The 14,828-nt window shown below is 41.1% G+C and overlaps 1 protein-coding gene across 1 annotated transcript; it reads right to left on the bottom strand.

Moving 5' to 3' along the window:
* Window positions 1-7,956: 7,956 nt before the first annotated feature.
* Window positions 7,957-10,062, bottom strand: GAS1 (growth arrest specific 1). The gene has a single exon (XM_027875119.1). It carries the CDS (start codon window positions 10,019-10,021, stop codon window positions 8,927-8,929), a length of 1,095 nt encoding a protein of 364 aa, XP_027730920.1. The 5' UTR covers window positions 10,022-10,062; the 3' UTR covers window positions 7,957-8,926.
* Window positions 10,063-14,828: the final 4,766 nt, after the last annotated feature.

Here is a 14,828-nt window from a genome sequence, read left to right as displayed (position 1 = left end):
TTCAATTCAACAAACATTTCACTTTCCCTTCTGTTAATACCCATAGTAGCTGTAATCTTCTCCATGAAGCATTTCCTGGTCTTTATCAAATATAGTAGAAATGATTCTTTCTCCACTAATCTTTTTATCCCTCTCTTTTTGATGATGTATTTATTACACACTGTCTTACATTATAGTAATTTGTATGTATGACACACCCTCCTACCACTAGAACTGTAAGGTTTTCCAGGGAGGGGCCTTTATCTTTTTTTCATCTCCAGATAGAGTGCTGGTCTTGCAGTCAGGAAGACCCCGAGTCCAAATCCAGCCTCAGACATTTACTAGCTATGTAACCCTAAGCAAGTCACTTAATCTCTGTTTGCCTTAATCCACTGGAAAAGAAAATAGCAAATTACTCCAGTCTCTTTGCAAGAAAACCCCATGGATAGGATGGTCCAAGGGTCACAAAGAGCTGGACATGAATGAATGACTAACAACAACAGCCTCTTTTGTGGAACACAATGCATTGTACATGGTAGACAATTAATAAATGTTTGTTGAATTGAATTGAAAATTGAATTATTGAGCATCTAATATGTAAATGTACTGTGTGTTAGGTTCTGGAGATACAAATACAATAAATCAAGAATTTGTTCAAAGGAATGACATAAAATAATGCACTGTAATGCCAAGATAATGCATAATTATGTCCAAGTAAAGCTTGAAAATTACTGAACACCAGAGGCACAAAATAAATGTTTCCTCCATGTAAAAATGAATTTTCTGCCATTAATGATAAGTGCATTTATAAAAAGTAATATTTTAAAGTGTCCCTCATTGTATTCCCTTGTATGCTGGACCTTAGTCTGTTCCTGTCTCTGGTTCCTTGTCTTCTTCCTAGAATTATTGCTTATCTTCTATTATCACTGTGCAGGTTGACAGTAATAATAATTGCTAGTATTCATATTGCACTTTATGACTTGCAAAGCACTTTACAAATATTATCACATTTTATCTTCACAGCAACCTTGGGAAGTAGCTGCTTTTTTTTTGTTACAAGTAGCACATTATTTCTTTTTATAAAAGTGATAACAAGAAATAAACTATGGACAATTCTTCAGCTCTACCATGTTAAGAGAACTGGGGCAGGTCTATAGGAAGATGTGACAAAGTTCACACAGGATGAACAGACATGTATGTGTTGAAGCTTCACCACAGTGATGAGACCACAAATTTGTTGTGCCAATATTCAATTGGCATATTAGGTCTTTGTTTTTATTTATTCATATTTTTACTTTATCCTGAATTTAAGAAATAAAACAGGCATTTCCATAACATAGTAGAATAGAAAAAAACAATGATTGCACATGAAACTGCAAATCTGTTACGTACAACTTGCTACTAATTCCTTTTAAATATATATTAAAGTTATTGTGCAACTTTCTTTTTTTCCTTTTTTTCTCTCCTCCCCTTCCCCAGACCTAGAGATGGTTACCATTAGACATACATGTGTATGTGTGTTTGTGTAAATTCATTCTATATATCTATTTATGAGTTCTTTCTCTGGATGCAGATAGTGCCTTCCTTCATACGTCCTTTGTAGTTAATTTGAGTATTTATAATACTCAAAATGACTTAGTTGCATTGCTGTTATCGTATACAATGTTCCCTTACCTCTGTTCATTTCACTCTTCATTATTTTGTGCAAGTCTATCCATGTTTTTCTAAGATCACGAAGTTCATACAGGAGTATTTCATCATGATTCCATCATGATCATATACTCCAACTTGTTCAGTCATTCCCCAATTGATGGGCATCCCCGAAATTTCCAGTTCTTTGCCACCACAAATACAGCTGCTATAAATATTTTAGAACATATAGCTTCTTTTCCTTTTTCCCTAATAATCTTTGGAAACAAACCTAGCAGTGGTATTGCTGAGTCAAAGGGTGTACAGAATTTTATAACTCTTTGGGCATAATCCCAGATTGCTCTCCAAAAAGATTGCAACCGTTCACAGTTCCACCAATAGTGAATTAGTATCTCAATTCTTCCACGCCCCTTCTAACATTTGTTGCTTTCCCCTTCAATTATTTTAGCCAATCTGATGTGTGTAAAATGATATCTCAAGGTGCTGTTAACTTGCATTTCTCTAATCAATAATGATTTAGAGCATTTTTTATATGACTAATTTTTTTTCCATTGGAAAACTGCCTGTTCATTTCCTTTAACCATTTATCATTTGGGGAGGTAGGTGCTATTGTTATCCCCATTCTACAGATGGGCCAACAGCAGTTAAGTGAACTGCCCAGGGTCGTACAGCCAGCAAGTGTTTGAGGTAGGATTTGAAGTCAGAGCTTCCTTACTATAGGGCCAGCACTTTATCTATTGCACCCCCTAGGTTGAGAATTTTTTTTAATAATTAAACTACTTTAGAAATATATAGAATTACACAGAAACACATAACAAAGATGCCTCCCTGGATGGATAAAAATTCTCAGAATTTTTATTTTAACAGATATGAAGTCCATGGATCATATTTTCTCTTCTGGCTAGTCTATAGCCTTGTCTGACTTAACCTTTCCTCAGGATTTCTCATTACCAAAGTAAGTCAATGTTGAGTCATGAAGAAGTTGAGCTCCTCCATCTATTAAGCACTTACAAGAGCAGAATGATTATTCATGTATACTTAAGGACCTATGTGCATACACAGCTCCAGGATGTAAAATATATTTAGATCCTGGAAAGAAGTCATGCACATTTTTCATTATATAGGTGCAGAGAAATGAAGCAGAGAGTTCTCTTTCAAAGACATACTTTCAAAGATTGAAATATTTGTTTGATTTTTTTAACCTCAAATATTCTGAATCTTTTTGAGAATTTTTCCTCTCCTATCTTGGCTCCCCCCCCCCCCCGATTGGCTTGAGGTCACTGTGTACATAAGAGAAAAAAAAAGGGCATCATCTGATTTATTTGATATTGGTCACCATCAGAAGTAGGATTCTGGACCTCACAGTTCGATGGGCTGGACTTCTACCATCTTTTGCTCTCAGGCTCTTTTGCATTTTAACTTTAGTGTTCAATATTCAGAGACCTCCTCTGTGTGTGTGGTCCTCAACTGATCTGGATGAGATGGGGTACATGTTGCATTTTGGTCACTATTTTTGAAAATAACCAGGCTGAAATGTCAGCAAGCAATGGGTGTCCAGAACAGGTGTGATTTCTGATTAGTTTAGAAAGGAAGTAGCTAAAAACTTGTCAATATCGTGTGGCACACGCTGACTTTGAAGGCTACCTCAACCCATGCTGAGTTAAAGTTGCTTATTTTGAAAACAGGCAATGGTGTTTATCAAAGCCCACTCCATGTAGAGGCCCACAATGGAATGTTAGATGTGTGCTAAGGGTGTGAGGCTAGTTTTCTCAAGAGCCTTTAAGAGATCAGCACAAAATATCCAAAAGGACTACCAGAAATTAAATGTAAGACTAAAAGCAGGGTGAGCTTGTATCACTATGCTAGCAACAAAAATGCAGGTTACAGTGACATATATTAAATACAAAAATATTATGTATATACTTTGGAAAGTAATACATGATTGGTTAGTTTTACAAATGACTCATTGTGCCATGAATTCATTGAAAAAAATTTTTTTGACAAAATGCCTTCCCAGAACAATAGCATCTGCATTTCCACATGCAGCACATATCCCAGAATTGAGGGGAGGAGGGGTGAGAGTGGGGGGTGGGAGTGATTTCTCCTTCTCAACCCTTCATACCTCTCAGGAACATGCATATTACCCAAGGTTTGGAGATAACCCTCCAAAATATTAGCTGAAAGCTTCCTCAGAAAGCAAATCTTTCCCACATCCTTCCCTGCAGTTCCTCTTTAAGAGATGTCAGCATGGCTGAAAGAATGAAGTGGCTCCACATTGTTTGTCTGAACTCTTATGTGCTTAACATTTCCATAACAAAAGTGCCACTCGACTTCTTCCCAACTAATGCAACTCGAGGGCTCTTGTCCCCCTTTAATAAAACATTGTTGAAATCATTTATTTAGAGCCCCTGGTTACTAGTGGGAGAATGACCATCTTTGTGCCAAAATATAGTGTATACAGTTCACTATTTTGTAGTAGATCATTCTGTTAGTTAAGAAAATGATTAAATAGATGCCCCAGAAAGTGTTTGTGCTAATGGCAAATTACTTAAGTCACTCAGAGAGTCAAACACAAACCTTTTCAACTGTCCACCACAGGCAAATGTCTCAAGTAAAATACAGTAACTTTCAAAACCACTCCTCAGTTGGACAAAAGAGGAAACCAGATAGAGGAAAATGCCTCTTTCTGGCTATGAGTTATTTAGATCATGGGCATCTCCTAGCTGTAATTGGGTCAGATGGTGGAAGATTGGAATGGATTCTTTAAAGTGTCTTGTCATCCTTGGTGCGAAAGGTTGCAAATAAATAATGATTTCCTCTCCCCCCCCCCCCCCCGCCTTTACATGTATTGAAAATGAACCCATGAAGTTAATTAAAAAACTTCTAAAATGAAAGCAAGGAGCCAATAGTAGAAACTGATAAGGTTTCACTATGTTCCCAAAATGGTGACACACATAGTTCCTAGTGTCCTTGTGGTTTGCTTGAGGAATTTATTCTTTGAGCATATGCACAAACTGAAGACTCTCACTTAAGTGATTTCTCTGGTCATCTCCTATGGTAGTACTGCTTACCTGTCTTTTTAGATGTGTCTTCTGTGTAGTACATGCTACAGTTTGTATTAAAATGTTTCCCCGAACAGAGTGAAAGTGAGAACTAAGACCTCACTCCACACATGCTAGGTGTTTTAAAAGGCCATGGACAAGCTCAAGGAGGTACCAGTTGTTAATGTAAGAATTCACTTGACTAGCCCTATGTTTCCACCTTACATATGTGCACTGCCTGTGTACATTGCTACATATTGTTAAAAATAAACAGAGACCTTATGTTATGTCCATTGTGATTATATACAAAAGCTTTGCTGTGTGCTTGGGTGATCAGTGAAGCTTGAATCTCCTTCTATTTACTGTATGGTCACTGTCAGTTCAATGAACTGCCTCCTTGTTCTCCACCATTGTCCCACACTCCCTTAAACATTTGTCACTGAGGTGCCTCCAAAGACAAATAAACTGTCACTGAGAATTCAAACCTGGTAACTGGGAAAATGGAAAAAAAAAAAAAAGGCAACAAGAACACATGATTTGACATGAAATTTTAAAAGGAGTTCCTTTTCACCCTGGAAGACCTCAGTTGGAAGTGGGGGCATTTTCAGATCATGCTTTCATTCATTCCACATTGTGCACCTACTATATCAAGGCACTCTAGAAAAATCCCTATTGGATTCCTAGGGGAAAGGCATTGGTCTTTTCTTCCTCTAATGATAATCCATAGCACTTTCATTTAAGGCTGCCAAGTGTCCACAATTCCAACTGGCTCCCTAGAGGGCTGAAGATATTGCGTATGTCAACATCTATAAAATTCTTTCTGCTCTGGAGAAGCTGGAAATGCCATCCATTCACCAAAACAATAAATAAATAACCTTTGGCTTTGATATTGCCACAAATTTCTATAGGATCTTTCAGTTGAGTAGTAGGGTGGGTACTAGGTTCTTCTGTATAATAATTTAAATTAAAACAAACTACTGGTCAATGTTCACTTTCTACAGAGAAGGAAGCATAAAGACTCGTGTCCTCCCTCCCCACTGGTGCTTTCTGTTGATTTATTCCAGGCAGATGCTTTTGACAGGAGCTGGTAAAATCAAGTCTTCAGTTTATTGTAGTAGTTAATTATCAGTTCTTTTCTAGTGCTAATGCCTTTTACTCCTTCTTGGGGAAAAACTGAGCCTTTTGCTGGGACAAAGGCAACTTTTTAGTAAAAAATGTGTTAAAAATAGACTGCATAGATAGAATCAAGACACATTTAAATATATTTAAGAGCATGCTCAAAAGGATTGCAAACTCAGCGTTTTGTAAAGAGGACTGATTCCATTTACAAGTGTCTTCCAACCACCCTTTGTCCCTTCTTCCTAAAGAAACAACATTTTCAGCTTTGTTTTAACAATATGTTTACTCAACCATTCAGGTGACTTTAGATCACAGCCACACATTATACTCATAAATGGTTGTTTGATATTGCAACTATCCTGAACTTTCTGATAATATATGAATATATAAGCCCTGGTTTTAGCTTCATTGAAAAGAACCCTGAAAATAAACAAGAGAGAGGGGGAGAAGTGAGAATTAAAAGAAAACTAATCCTCCAAAATGGGAGTGGATGGGATTGGAGGGAGGTGGAAGTGGGGGGAGACACAGATTTGTTAATTACTTTAGGCAGCAGAGAAATCTGGTTAAGTTTTCTTGACACATGTTAATATCAAATAAAGAGACAAGAGATCTGGCTAATCTGTCGACCCCTCAGACAAGGTTTATTTGTGGTGGCTTTTAAACTTTTGACTTGCCTTCCAATCACAGCGTTTAAAATGAAAAGCTTTAAATAAACACAAGGAATAGAAGATAAATAAACTTTTTTTTTCCCCCTGCAAGTGCCTTGCTTGGCGAGGTTCAGACTCAAATCCCCAGAGAACTGAGCTCTCTCTTTTGTGTTAATGTTTAAAAGATTTTTCCAATGCCGGAGTTTATTCCTACTGCAAACATTTCTATTTACAAGGTCAAGTGTATCAGCACTCGACACAGCTTAAGAGTGTAATTATTTATCTAAGGACGTCTGAGTGTAGATCAGTAGCCCTGGCAGAAAACCAGCCTTCAGCTCCTTGCTAAACAACTCTTCACAACAATATCACAAGTTCTGCTAATTGTTCTACACCTCACGTTGTTTACTTTTGCCCAACTTTTTTTTTTTTTGCTAGAATTGTGAAAGTTACCTCAAAATCCTGGGATTTGTAGACCCATTTATAGGCCGAGATGTTATTGACATGGTTTATTGTATAAGAATGTCTAGTAGCATGGAGGGTACCACTTTAGTGGGTGAAAAGAAAGCCAGAAGGAAGGGGGAGGGGAAAGAACAAGGGCTCCTGATAATCTCTGTATGTGGAAGAGAAACAATTTTGTAGATACAGGAACTGAGTCACTAAATCATAAAAACAACTGAAGTCATTCCAGGTAATGAAGTATTTTAACTGCCTTATTTGCAGAAGTCTAATTGTACCTTAAAGTATCTATGGTAATAGTAAAACCTCTATTTATGACATTTTAGGTCTTGGTCTGTACTTTTAACTTTGATGGATGCATTTTCTCCACTATTGGCTATAGCATAAGATAACTGAAAAAACAACTTCACCACATTCATTATTTAAAACTCTTTACTGATGTACACACTTAACAAAACAAAAAATACAAAAAGCCATATAGTTACATAGGACTTCTTATGCCTTCTATAAAAGACAATGTTTAAGGCAGTCTGGAAATGTATTTATACAAATCAACAACATCGTCCATAAATTCTCTTAAAAATAAGAAAGTTAACGTCCAATCTATAAAATACACTGTACATTTGCTTTCCTAGAGCATACTTCACAATGGATTATTGTATTTTGTATCCTTTAAAACAAATGAAATCTGTACATTTCTTTAAAAAAAAAGAGTAGCATGAACGTAAATTTTAAACTTTAATTTCTTCTTTAAAAAATAAATTATTTTTGAAGCATACATTTTATAAAAATTCTATATACAAGGTACAGCGACTGGTAACAAATCCCAGTTTTAAATACATTTTATATAAGATTTACCAGAGTTCAGCACCCTGATAGGAGTAGAGGCAATATAATTTCTCAAGGTACACAAAAGTTCTTAATGTAAAAAGACCAGAACAAAACAAAACAAAAAACGCAAACATAACCACTAAACACCACAAAGTGTCTTTCGGAGATGGCAGTGCAGCGCTCTTTTAAAACAAAAGTTGCATTGTTTAGTATCATTAATAACTTCCTACATCGGTATTTGAGTTTGAATACTGGGAGATGGAACGGGAAGTCAAATTTGATCTGAAACTTTTTTTTTTTTAAACAGGAATGGAATTAGCTAAGTACTTCACTCACAATCACACAGTTTAGATTTTTCCCCCTTCCCCAGGGAGTAAAATAGCAATAAAGACCTGATCCCTGCTTCTTTCGTCACTAAGAATATTCAGGGCACTGGTGCCCAGAAGAAATGAATGAATGAATGAGACTTTAATTCAAGTAGCAGACTCCTTAGAAGATTCTAATAGGTCAAACCATAAGACTATTTGCACAATACCTTAGAGGAGACTTGCAAATAAACCTACAGCAGCATTTCAAGCTTATCTCTTTCGAATATCTCTCTGCTAGCCACTAGCCCAGAACTGTGTGGGATAAAACTGGGAAGAATGCACTCATTAGAACTCCACATAATCGGAAGGGTGTCTCTTTTCCTCCTGCCCTGCTACTTCTACCCCCCTCTCCCACTCCATGAACTGCCTTAAGTCTCATGCAAAGCTGGGGTTCCAGCCTTCCAAGTGATTTGGAGTGTCTGCAGTAGAGTTAGAGTGGGGGTGGGGTGGAGGGAAAAAAACAAAAAAACAGAAAACAAAAACAACAACCCAAGATTCTCGCTATTTCTGGAAGAGGAATGTGTAAAACTGGTGCGGGTATTGTAGGGAAATCGAGGGGAAGGTAGGGGAGAAACCAGGGGACAGTTCATTAGTTTTGAAAAACGGGGGCGAGTAGAAAGCAAAGTATTCGCTAGCTCCTCTAAAGCTATGTTTTCAGTACCGGTTGCTATTACAGGGGAGGGCAGTCAAAGTATGCTGGGGACTGGGGGAAGATGATGGGAAAAGGGAGAGATAAGGGAGGGAAGGAGAAAGAGAACCGTGGAAGGGAGACCCGGGAGACTGCGGGAATCAATAGACCAAGCACGTGGACAGACAGAGGGGTTGGGAGAAAAGGCTACAACAGCGGCCGCAGGAGCAGCAGCAGCAGCAGCAAAATGGAGACGAGCAGAGTCCAGGCGCCCTCGGGAGTCGCGCGGGAGCCGCGGTTCCTCCTCCCGTCCCCGTAGGGCAGCTCCCCGCGCCCTCCTCCAGCTGCAGCAGCCGCTGCAGCAGCGCCGCCGCCCGGGCGAGCCGCGTGCGGGAGCCCATCCTCCTCGTACTGAGAGTCCCCGGCCGTTCCGAGGCCCCCACCGCCCCGCTGCTCATCATCGTAGTCCTCGTCGTAGTAGTCGTCCAGGCCTCCGTCGGAGCCGCTGCTGCCCGGGCCGTTCCCCAGCTCGGCCCCGAAGCAGAGGCGGGCCATGTTCTCCTTCACCGACTCGCAGATGGGCCGCTCCAGCCCGTCGCAAACGCAGTCATTGAGCAGCGCTGCCTTAGGCACGGCCAGCATGTCCTCGATCACCGCGCGGCACTCGTCGGTGCAGCGCAGCCCGTTGAAGAGCTTCCCGCAGTAGGTCAGATAGCGGTTCAGGGCCAGGTTACACCGACTATCCCGGTCACAACGCCGACGGGCCTCAGTGCAGCCCATCACACCGCCCCCGGCACCTCCCCCGCCTGCTCCCCCGGCGCTCCCGCTGGCGCCCCCACCCCCACTGCTCGTCCGGGGCAAACACGGTTCGATGGCACGCTTGGTAGATTTGCAGTTCTCATCCTGCGCGCAGTCACAGTCCTCCAATGCTGGGCCCCTCCTGGTGTGGTTGAGCTGAATCAGGGCCGAGATGCAGTGGCTCGGGCACCGCCAGCGGGAGGAGAAGGAGGCAGAGGAGGAGGGGAAAGAAGAAGAGGCCACCGCGGCTGCAGCGTCCTGGCCCCCCCGCTGTAGCAGGACTGGTGCGCACGCCTCAACGTACTGGTTGTACGCGTAGCTGCACTCGGGCTCCCCTTGACACTGCAGCAGCGCCTGCCAGCAGATGAGCCTACGGCCGTGCACCAGCACGGAGCCCCGCGGAGGGGAGCCCAGGAGCAGCAGCGCCATCAAGCACAGCCAAGTGCCGGGCACTGTCCACCACCGGCCGCCGCCGCCCCAGCAGCCCAGAAAACCTGCCACCATCGCGGGCAGCAGGAGGAGGAGCGGCAGCCGCCGCCGCCGCCGCTGCAGCAGCGGCAGCAGCAGCAGCAGCAGCAGCCGGACAAGAGGGGAAACGGAGGGGAGGAGGGCCACAAGGAGGAGGCACCGGAGGTGGAGTCTGTGCAAAAGTTTGCTAAACTCCTGCCAACTTTTTGCATGAGGGTTTTCATAAATCCATTCGTGCGGCTTGATTTTCCTGTCTTGGTGAAAATTGGTTAGGATGTTTGGCTCGAAGGTATTCTGTCGAAAAAAAAAAACACCCAAAGCAAAAAAAAAAACCTGCTAATCAACCCTCATCCCCCGAAATCTCCCACAAAACAGTCTCCCGTAGCGGGTGGAACTCAGCGCTGTCCTTGGAGGCTCTGGAGAAAGGGGCCTCGGTGGGGCTCCCTTGGTTGCACCGAAGCGCTGCAGCGAGAATTCATCTTGCTGTCCTCCGGCAGATCCGTTGTGCAACTGAGCTGCCCGGGAAAGTTGCCCTTTCTCTCAGTCCCGGGCTTTTTTCTCTTCTTTTTCAACGTTGCGCCGGCCGAGTTGCCGCTGCTCCTCTCAGCTTCTGCCCATCGCCCGCGTTCTCGGCCGTGGAGAAGTCTTCCAGTCCCTCCACTGCTCTGTCCCCTCCCCCACCAGACTTCGGCAGCTCGGTCCCGTACCCCTCCGAAGTCGGTGGTATCTCCGTTTTCTGGAAGGAAGAAGGACAAGAAGAAACTCTCAGCGGCAGAAAACGGGCTTCCTCGCTTCGTTTCGTTGCTGATGCTTCTCGCCTTGTCAACAAGCGCTGGTGAGCAGCTCCCCAGATCCGATGAGTGGACTTTCTCCCAGCGAGGCTTTAAATACAAAAGTCCTCCTGGAGCAACTGCAACGTGCTTAGATCCCTCCTCATTATGCATGCATGGAAAAGCAAACAAATAAAAACATTAGCAACGCTTCTCCTCCTAGCAGTTCCTCTGTCCCTCGCTCCCGGTAGCTCCTGCTTTCTCCTTTTCTCCACTCTCTTTTCGCCCTTTGCTCGGCCCCCTTCCCCGACTTTTCGAGATACTATTGGTCATGCCTGTTGTTGTTGAAACTTTTTTTTTTTTAACTATCCACTAGCGCGGGGCTGGGGAGGTGGGGGAGGGAGGACGGGGGATGGTGGGCAGCTCACATTCAAGTCTTGAAAGGAAAGGCTTAAGGAGACTGACAGCAGCCCGGAGGAGCTCCTCCTACTTTTAAGGAGGCTCAGAAATGTAGTCCCTACTCGAGCACAAGTGAATTTGCAATGGCTTGCTTCAGGCAGCTGTTTGCATCCGGCAAAGAAACCGGGCTTTTCGATTTGTTTTGAATTTGTTGTTTTATTAATTCTCTCCGCCCTCATCTGTGCCTTCTTCTGAGCCAGGAAATCGCTTTAGTTTGTAGATTTCCCCTCACTAAGTCACGATAATGAAATAATTATTTTAAAATCAGTGGAATTCAGTCTCGAGCTTTTGAATCATTTAAAATGAAAAACAAGCAAAAAAAAAAAAAAACTAGACACAATAAATAACACTTTAATTAGATATATGCCCCGGAGGCATAATGCTTCAATTCCGAAAACAGAGCTGCCATCCTCTATTTGCACTTTTATTGTTTCAGCTTTTCACTAAAACTAGTACATTTTTTAAAAAGGATGCAGAGCCAGTGTATATGCATTAATGTGTAAGGTAATGAAATTCATAAAAATAAACTAATAAAATAATAAATTAATAAAAATTACAAATGGGATTTTCAGCCATCCTTTTATATGTCAGTGTGAAATATTAAAAAATCACATGCATACTTTTAAATTCTAATCACACTAAAAATCTGATGGTTGTCAAGAACAAATCAGAGTTCCACGAAGGACATAGCCAGGTACTCATCTGGATTTCTATTAAGCTGTGAAATATTTGATGGCTTTGCTTGCCTTGAAATGAAGTTCCTAATCTGTCCTGCAGGGTAGTTAGTTAGTAGATACTGCTTCCTTTGGAGGAACGTTGAATTTTATTGCTACCTTAATTTCATAGCAACACGGTCTTTGACCACAAGAGGCATAAGGAGTCTGCTGCCTGTCAAAACCTGGCCCTTTTTTTTTTCCCCAGCACTCCCCCTCCCCCTCCAAAGTATCAACTCCATCTGTCACAAAAATTAGAGCTAAATCTACTTTCCAGTACCAGAGGGAGCTTGGGTTCCAACGCTTTGTGTATTGCTGTTTGCCTCAGACCACATGTAAGCTGAAATTGAGACCAGAGTCCAAGCAAATGTAGATTTCTGAACTGAAAAAGCACCATCTTTATTTTTAGATCTTCTTTCTGATTTCATATAAATAAACTGGTTTTGCTACCTGAAGTAACAGAATAAATGTTTTTAAATGCATCAAGCAAAGTATCATGGTTACAAAGGAAACCATTTATGTTGAAATACAATTAAATAATATATATATATATATTTAAATTCACAAGTTCACCAACCTTAGGTTAAAAACTCTTGAAATAGATGATCTCTAAGTTTCATTCCAGATCTAATATTATGTGATTCTACCATTTTGCCAATCAAAATCAGTGTTCAGTTATTCTGATTGTTGAAATGACTGGACCTGATGTCCAAAATGATTACTGAGCTATAAAACGATTGTCTCGTGACTCTAGTCAAATATTACAAAATCTTATATTTCTTTCTCTTTTTTTTTTTCTTTTATGTCCAGACCTGTGTTTCGTCTATGTTAGGAATTTCTACACAGAATAGAAACTCCCTCTGCTGATAGAGATGGGCTGTTGTCTAAAATGAACAGTTTTTGTTAATTGCCTGGAGCCTTGAGAGTTTAAATGACTTCAAGCTGTAGTGCAGTGGAAAGAGTATTAGGTTTAGAGTCAGAAGTTCTGGGTTCAAATTTGAGCTCTGTTGCTTACTTGACTTGTGACCTAAGACAAGTCAATAATAATAATAATAATAACAGCTAACACTTATACAGAACCTACTATATGCCTAGGTACTGGGCTAAGTGATGTACAAATATTATCTCATTTAATCCAGCCTTGCCTGGGAGGTAGGTGATATTATTATCCCCATTTTATAGATGAGAAAACTAAGGCAAACAAAAATTAGGTGACTTGCCCAGGGTCACTCGGTTAGTGCGTCCAAAGCCAGATTTGAACTCTGCTATTCCTTACTCCCGGGGCAGCTAGGTGGTGCACTGGATAGAGTTCAAGTCCTGAAATCAGAAAGGCCCATCTTTGTGAATTCAAATTTGGCCTCAGATATTTCCTAGCTGTGTGACCCTGGACAAGTCACTTAACCTTATTTACCTCAGTTCCTCTTCTATAAAGGGAACTGGAGAAGGAAATGGCAAAGCACTCCAATATCTTTGCCGAGAAAATCCCAAACAAGGTCATAGAGACTCAGACACAACCCAAAAAAAAAAAAAATGACTTAACAACTTCCTTACTCCAGGTTCAATGCCCTATCCACTGTATCACCTATTTGTCTCAGTCTCTTTGGGTCAGTTTCTTCACCTATAAAATGGGGCAATTGGATTCACATCCAATTGGACTATATGACCTCTAAGGTTCCTTCCTTCCTCTTTTTTTTTAAAGCTTAATGAAGTTTATTAAAATAACCTGAATCAATAAAGGCATTTTTTTTTCCCTTTCACTGTCCATTTATCAAGAGCTTGATAGAATTCCTTCAAGGAGGGTTAGGGACCAGACTGGTGTCAAATTTTTTCCAAGGTCTTATAGTCAGAGTGAGCATCAGGGGCCTATATGATTGTCCATGGGCAGTCAACAAGTATTTTTCAAGAATATACACAGTATATATCATATGTTGTATTTGAACTCAGTTCTTCCTGACTGCAAGGCCTGTCTTCTATTTACTATGTTGTTCTTTCTATCATTTTTTGCAAACACAATTGGTTCAATTAGACTCATCAAGCATTTATTAAATGTCCTAGCCTAGGGGCTGAGGGATATAAAGGTGAAGCTGATAGTGTCTTTATCCTTGAAGATCTTTCAGCCTCCCAGGGGAGATAGGTCATCTATACAAACCGCCATAATATGGACCAGGACATTCCTTCCAGGATGAGAAGGCTTGAATGGATTGTTATCTTTATTATTGATGAGACTAGCCACATCAGTGAGATCACATGTTTATCAGTACATTGAATTATATTCACAAGAGACACCACCAAGGTGGTGAGAGACCCAAGAAGGGAAAAAATACTCCTCTGGATTTGGAGAAGGTCTAATGAAGGAGGCAGGTTTAAAGATTTGGTAGGATTTTAACTGGGGGACATAGGAGAAGTACTTTCTAGGCATCAAGGATAACGTGAACAGATCTTTGTATGGAGGATGGAAAGGACAGAATGACCTCTGAGAATGGTAAATAGTCTAGTTTTCTTTTTCTTTTTAATGTAAAATAAATGAAGTGAAATAGTGTGAGGTAAAGGGCAGCTAGGTGGAGCAGCGGATAGAGTGCCAGGTCTGGAGTCAGGAAGACTCATCTGCTTAAGTTCCAATCCGGTCTCAGACTGTTGGAAGAGTAGGTGGTAGCAGATAGTGAAGGGCCTTAAATAATTTGCTAAGTAGTTTGGACTTTGCTCATTAGGCAAAGGGAAGCCATCACAGAGTTTGAGCAGGGGAACTACATGAACAGAGTTATGAATTAGAAAAATTACTTAGCCAATAGTATTTGGGCTGGACTCGTAACAGGAATGCCATTTAGAAGGCCATTGTCCAGGTAGGTTAATGAAAACCTGAATTACAGTGATTGTATGGAAAGGAGGGGACAGATTCTAGGT

The sequence above is a fragment of the Vombatus ursinus genome, unplaced genomic scaffold, assembly GCF_900497805.2.
Source record: "Vombatus ursinus unplaced genomic scaffold, bare-nosed wombat genome assembly UNPS02014807.1, whole genome shotgun sequence".
Lineage (NCBI taxonomy): Eukaryota > Metazoa > Chordata > Mammalia > Diprotodontia > Vombatidae > Vombatus > Vombatus ursinus.
Note: the sequence above shows the minus strand (reverse complement) of the source record. Positions and strands in the feature narration are given on the sequence as shown.

Coding starts and splice junctions, on each gene's coding strand:
- GAS1 (XM_027875119.1), bottom strand. CDS start 10,021: ATGGTGGCAGGTTTTCTGGGCTGCTGGGGCGGCGGCGGCCGGTGGTGG.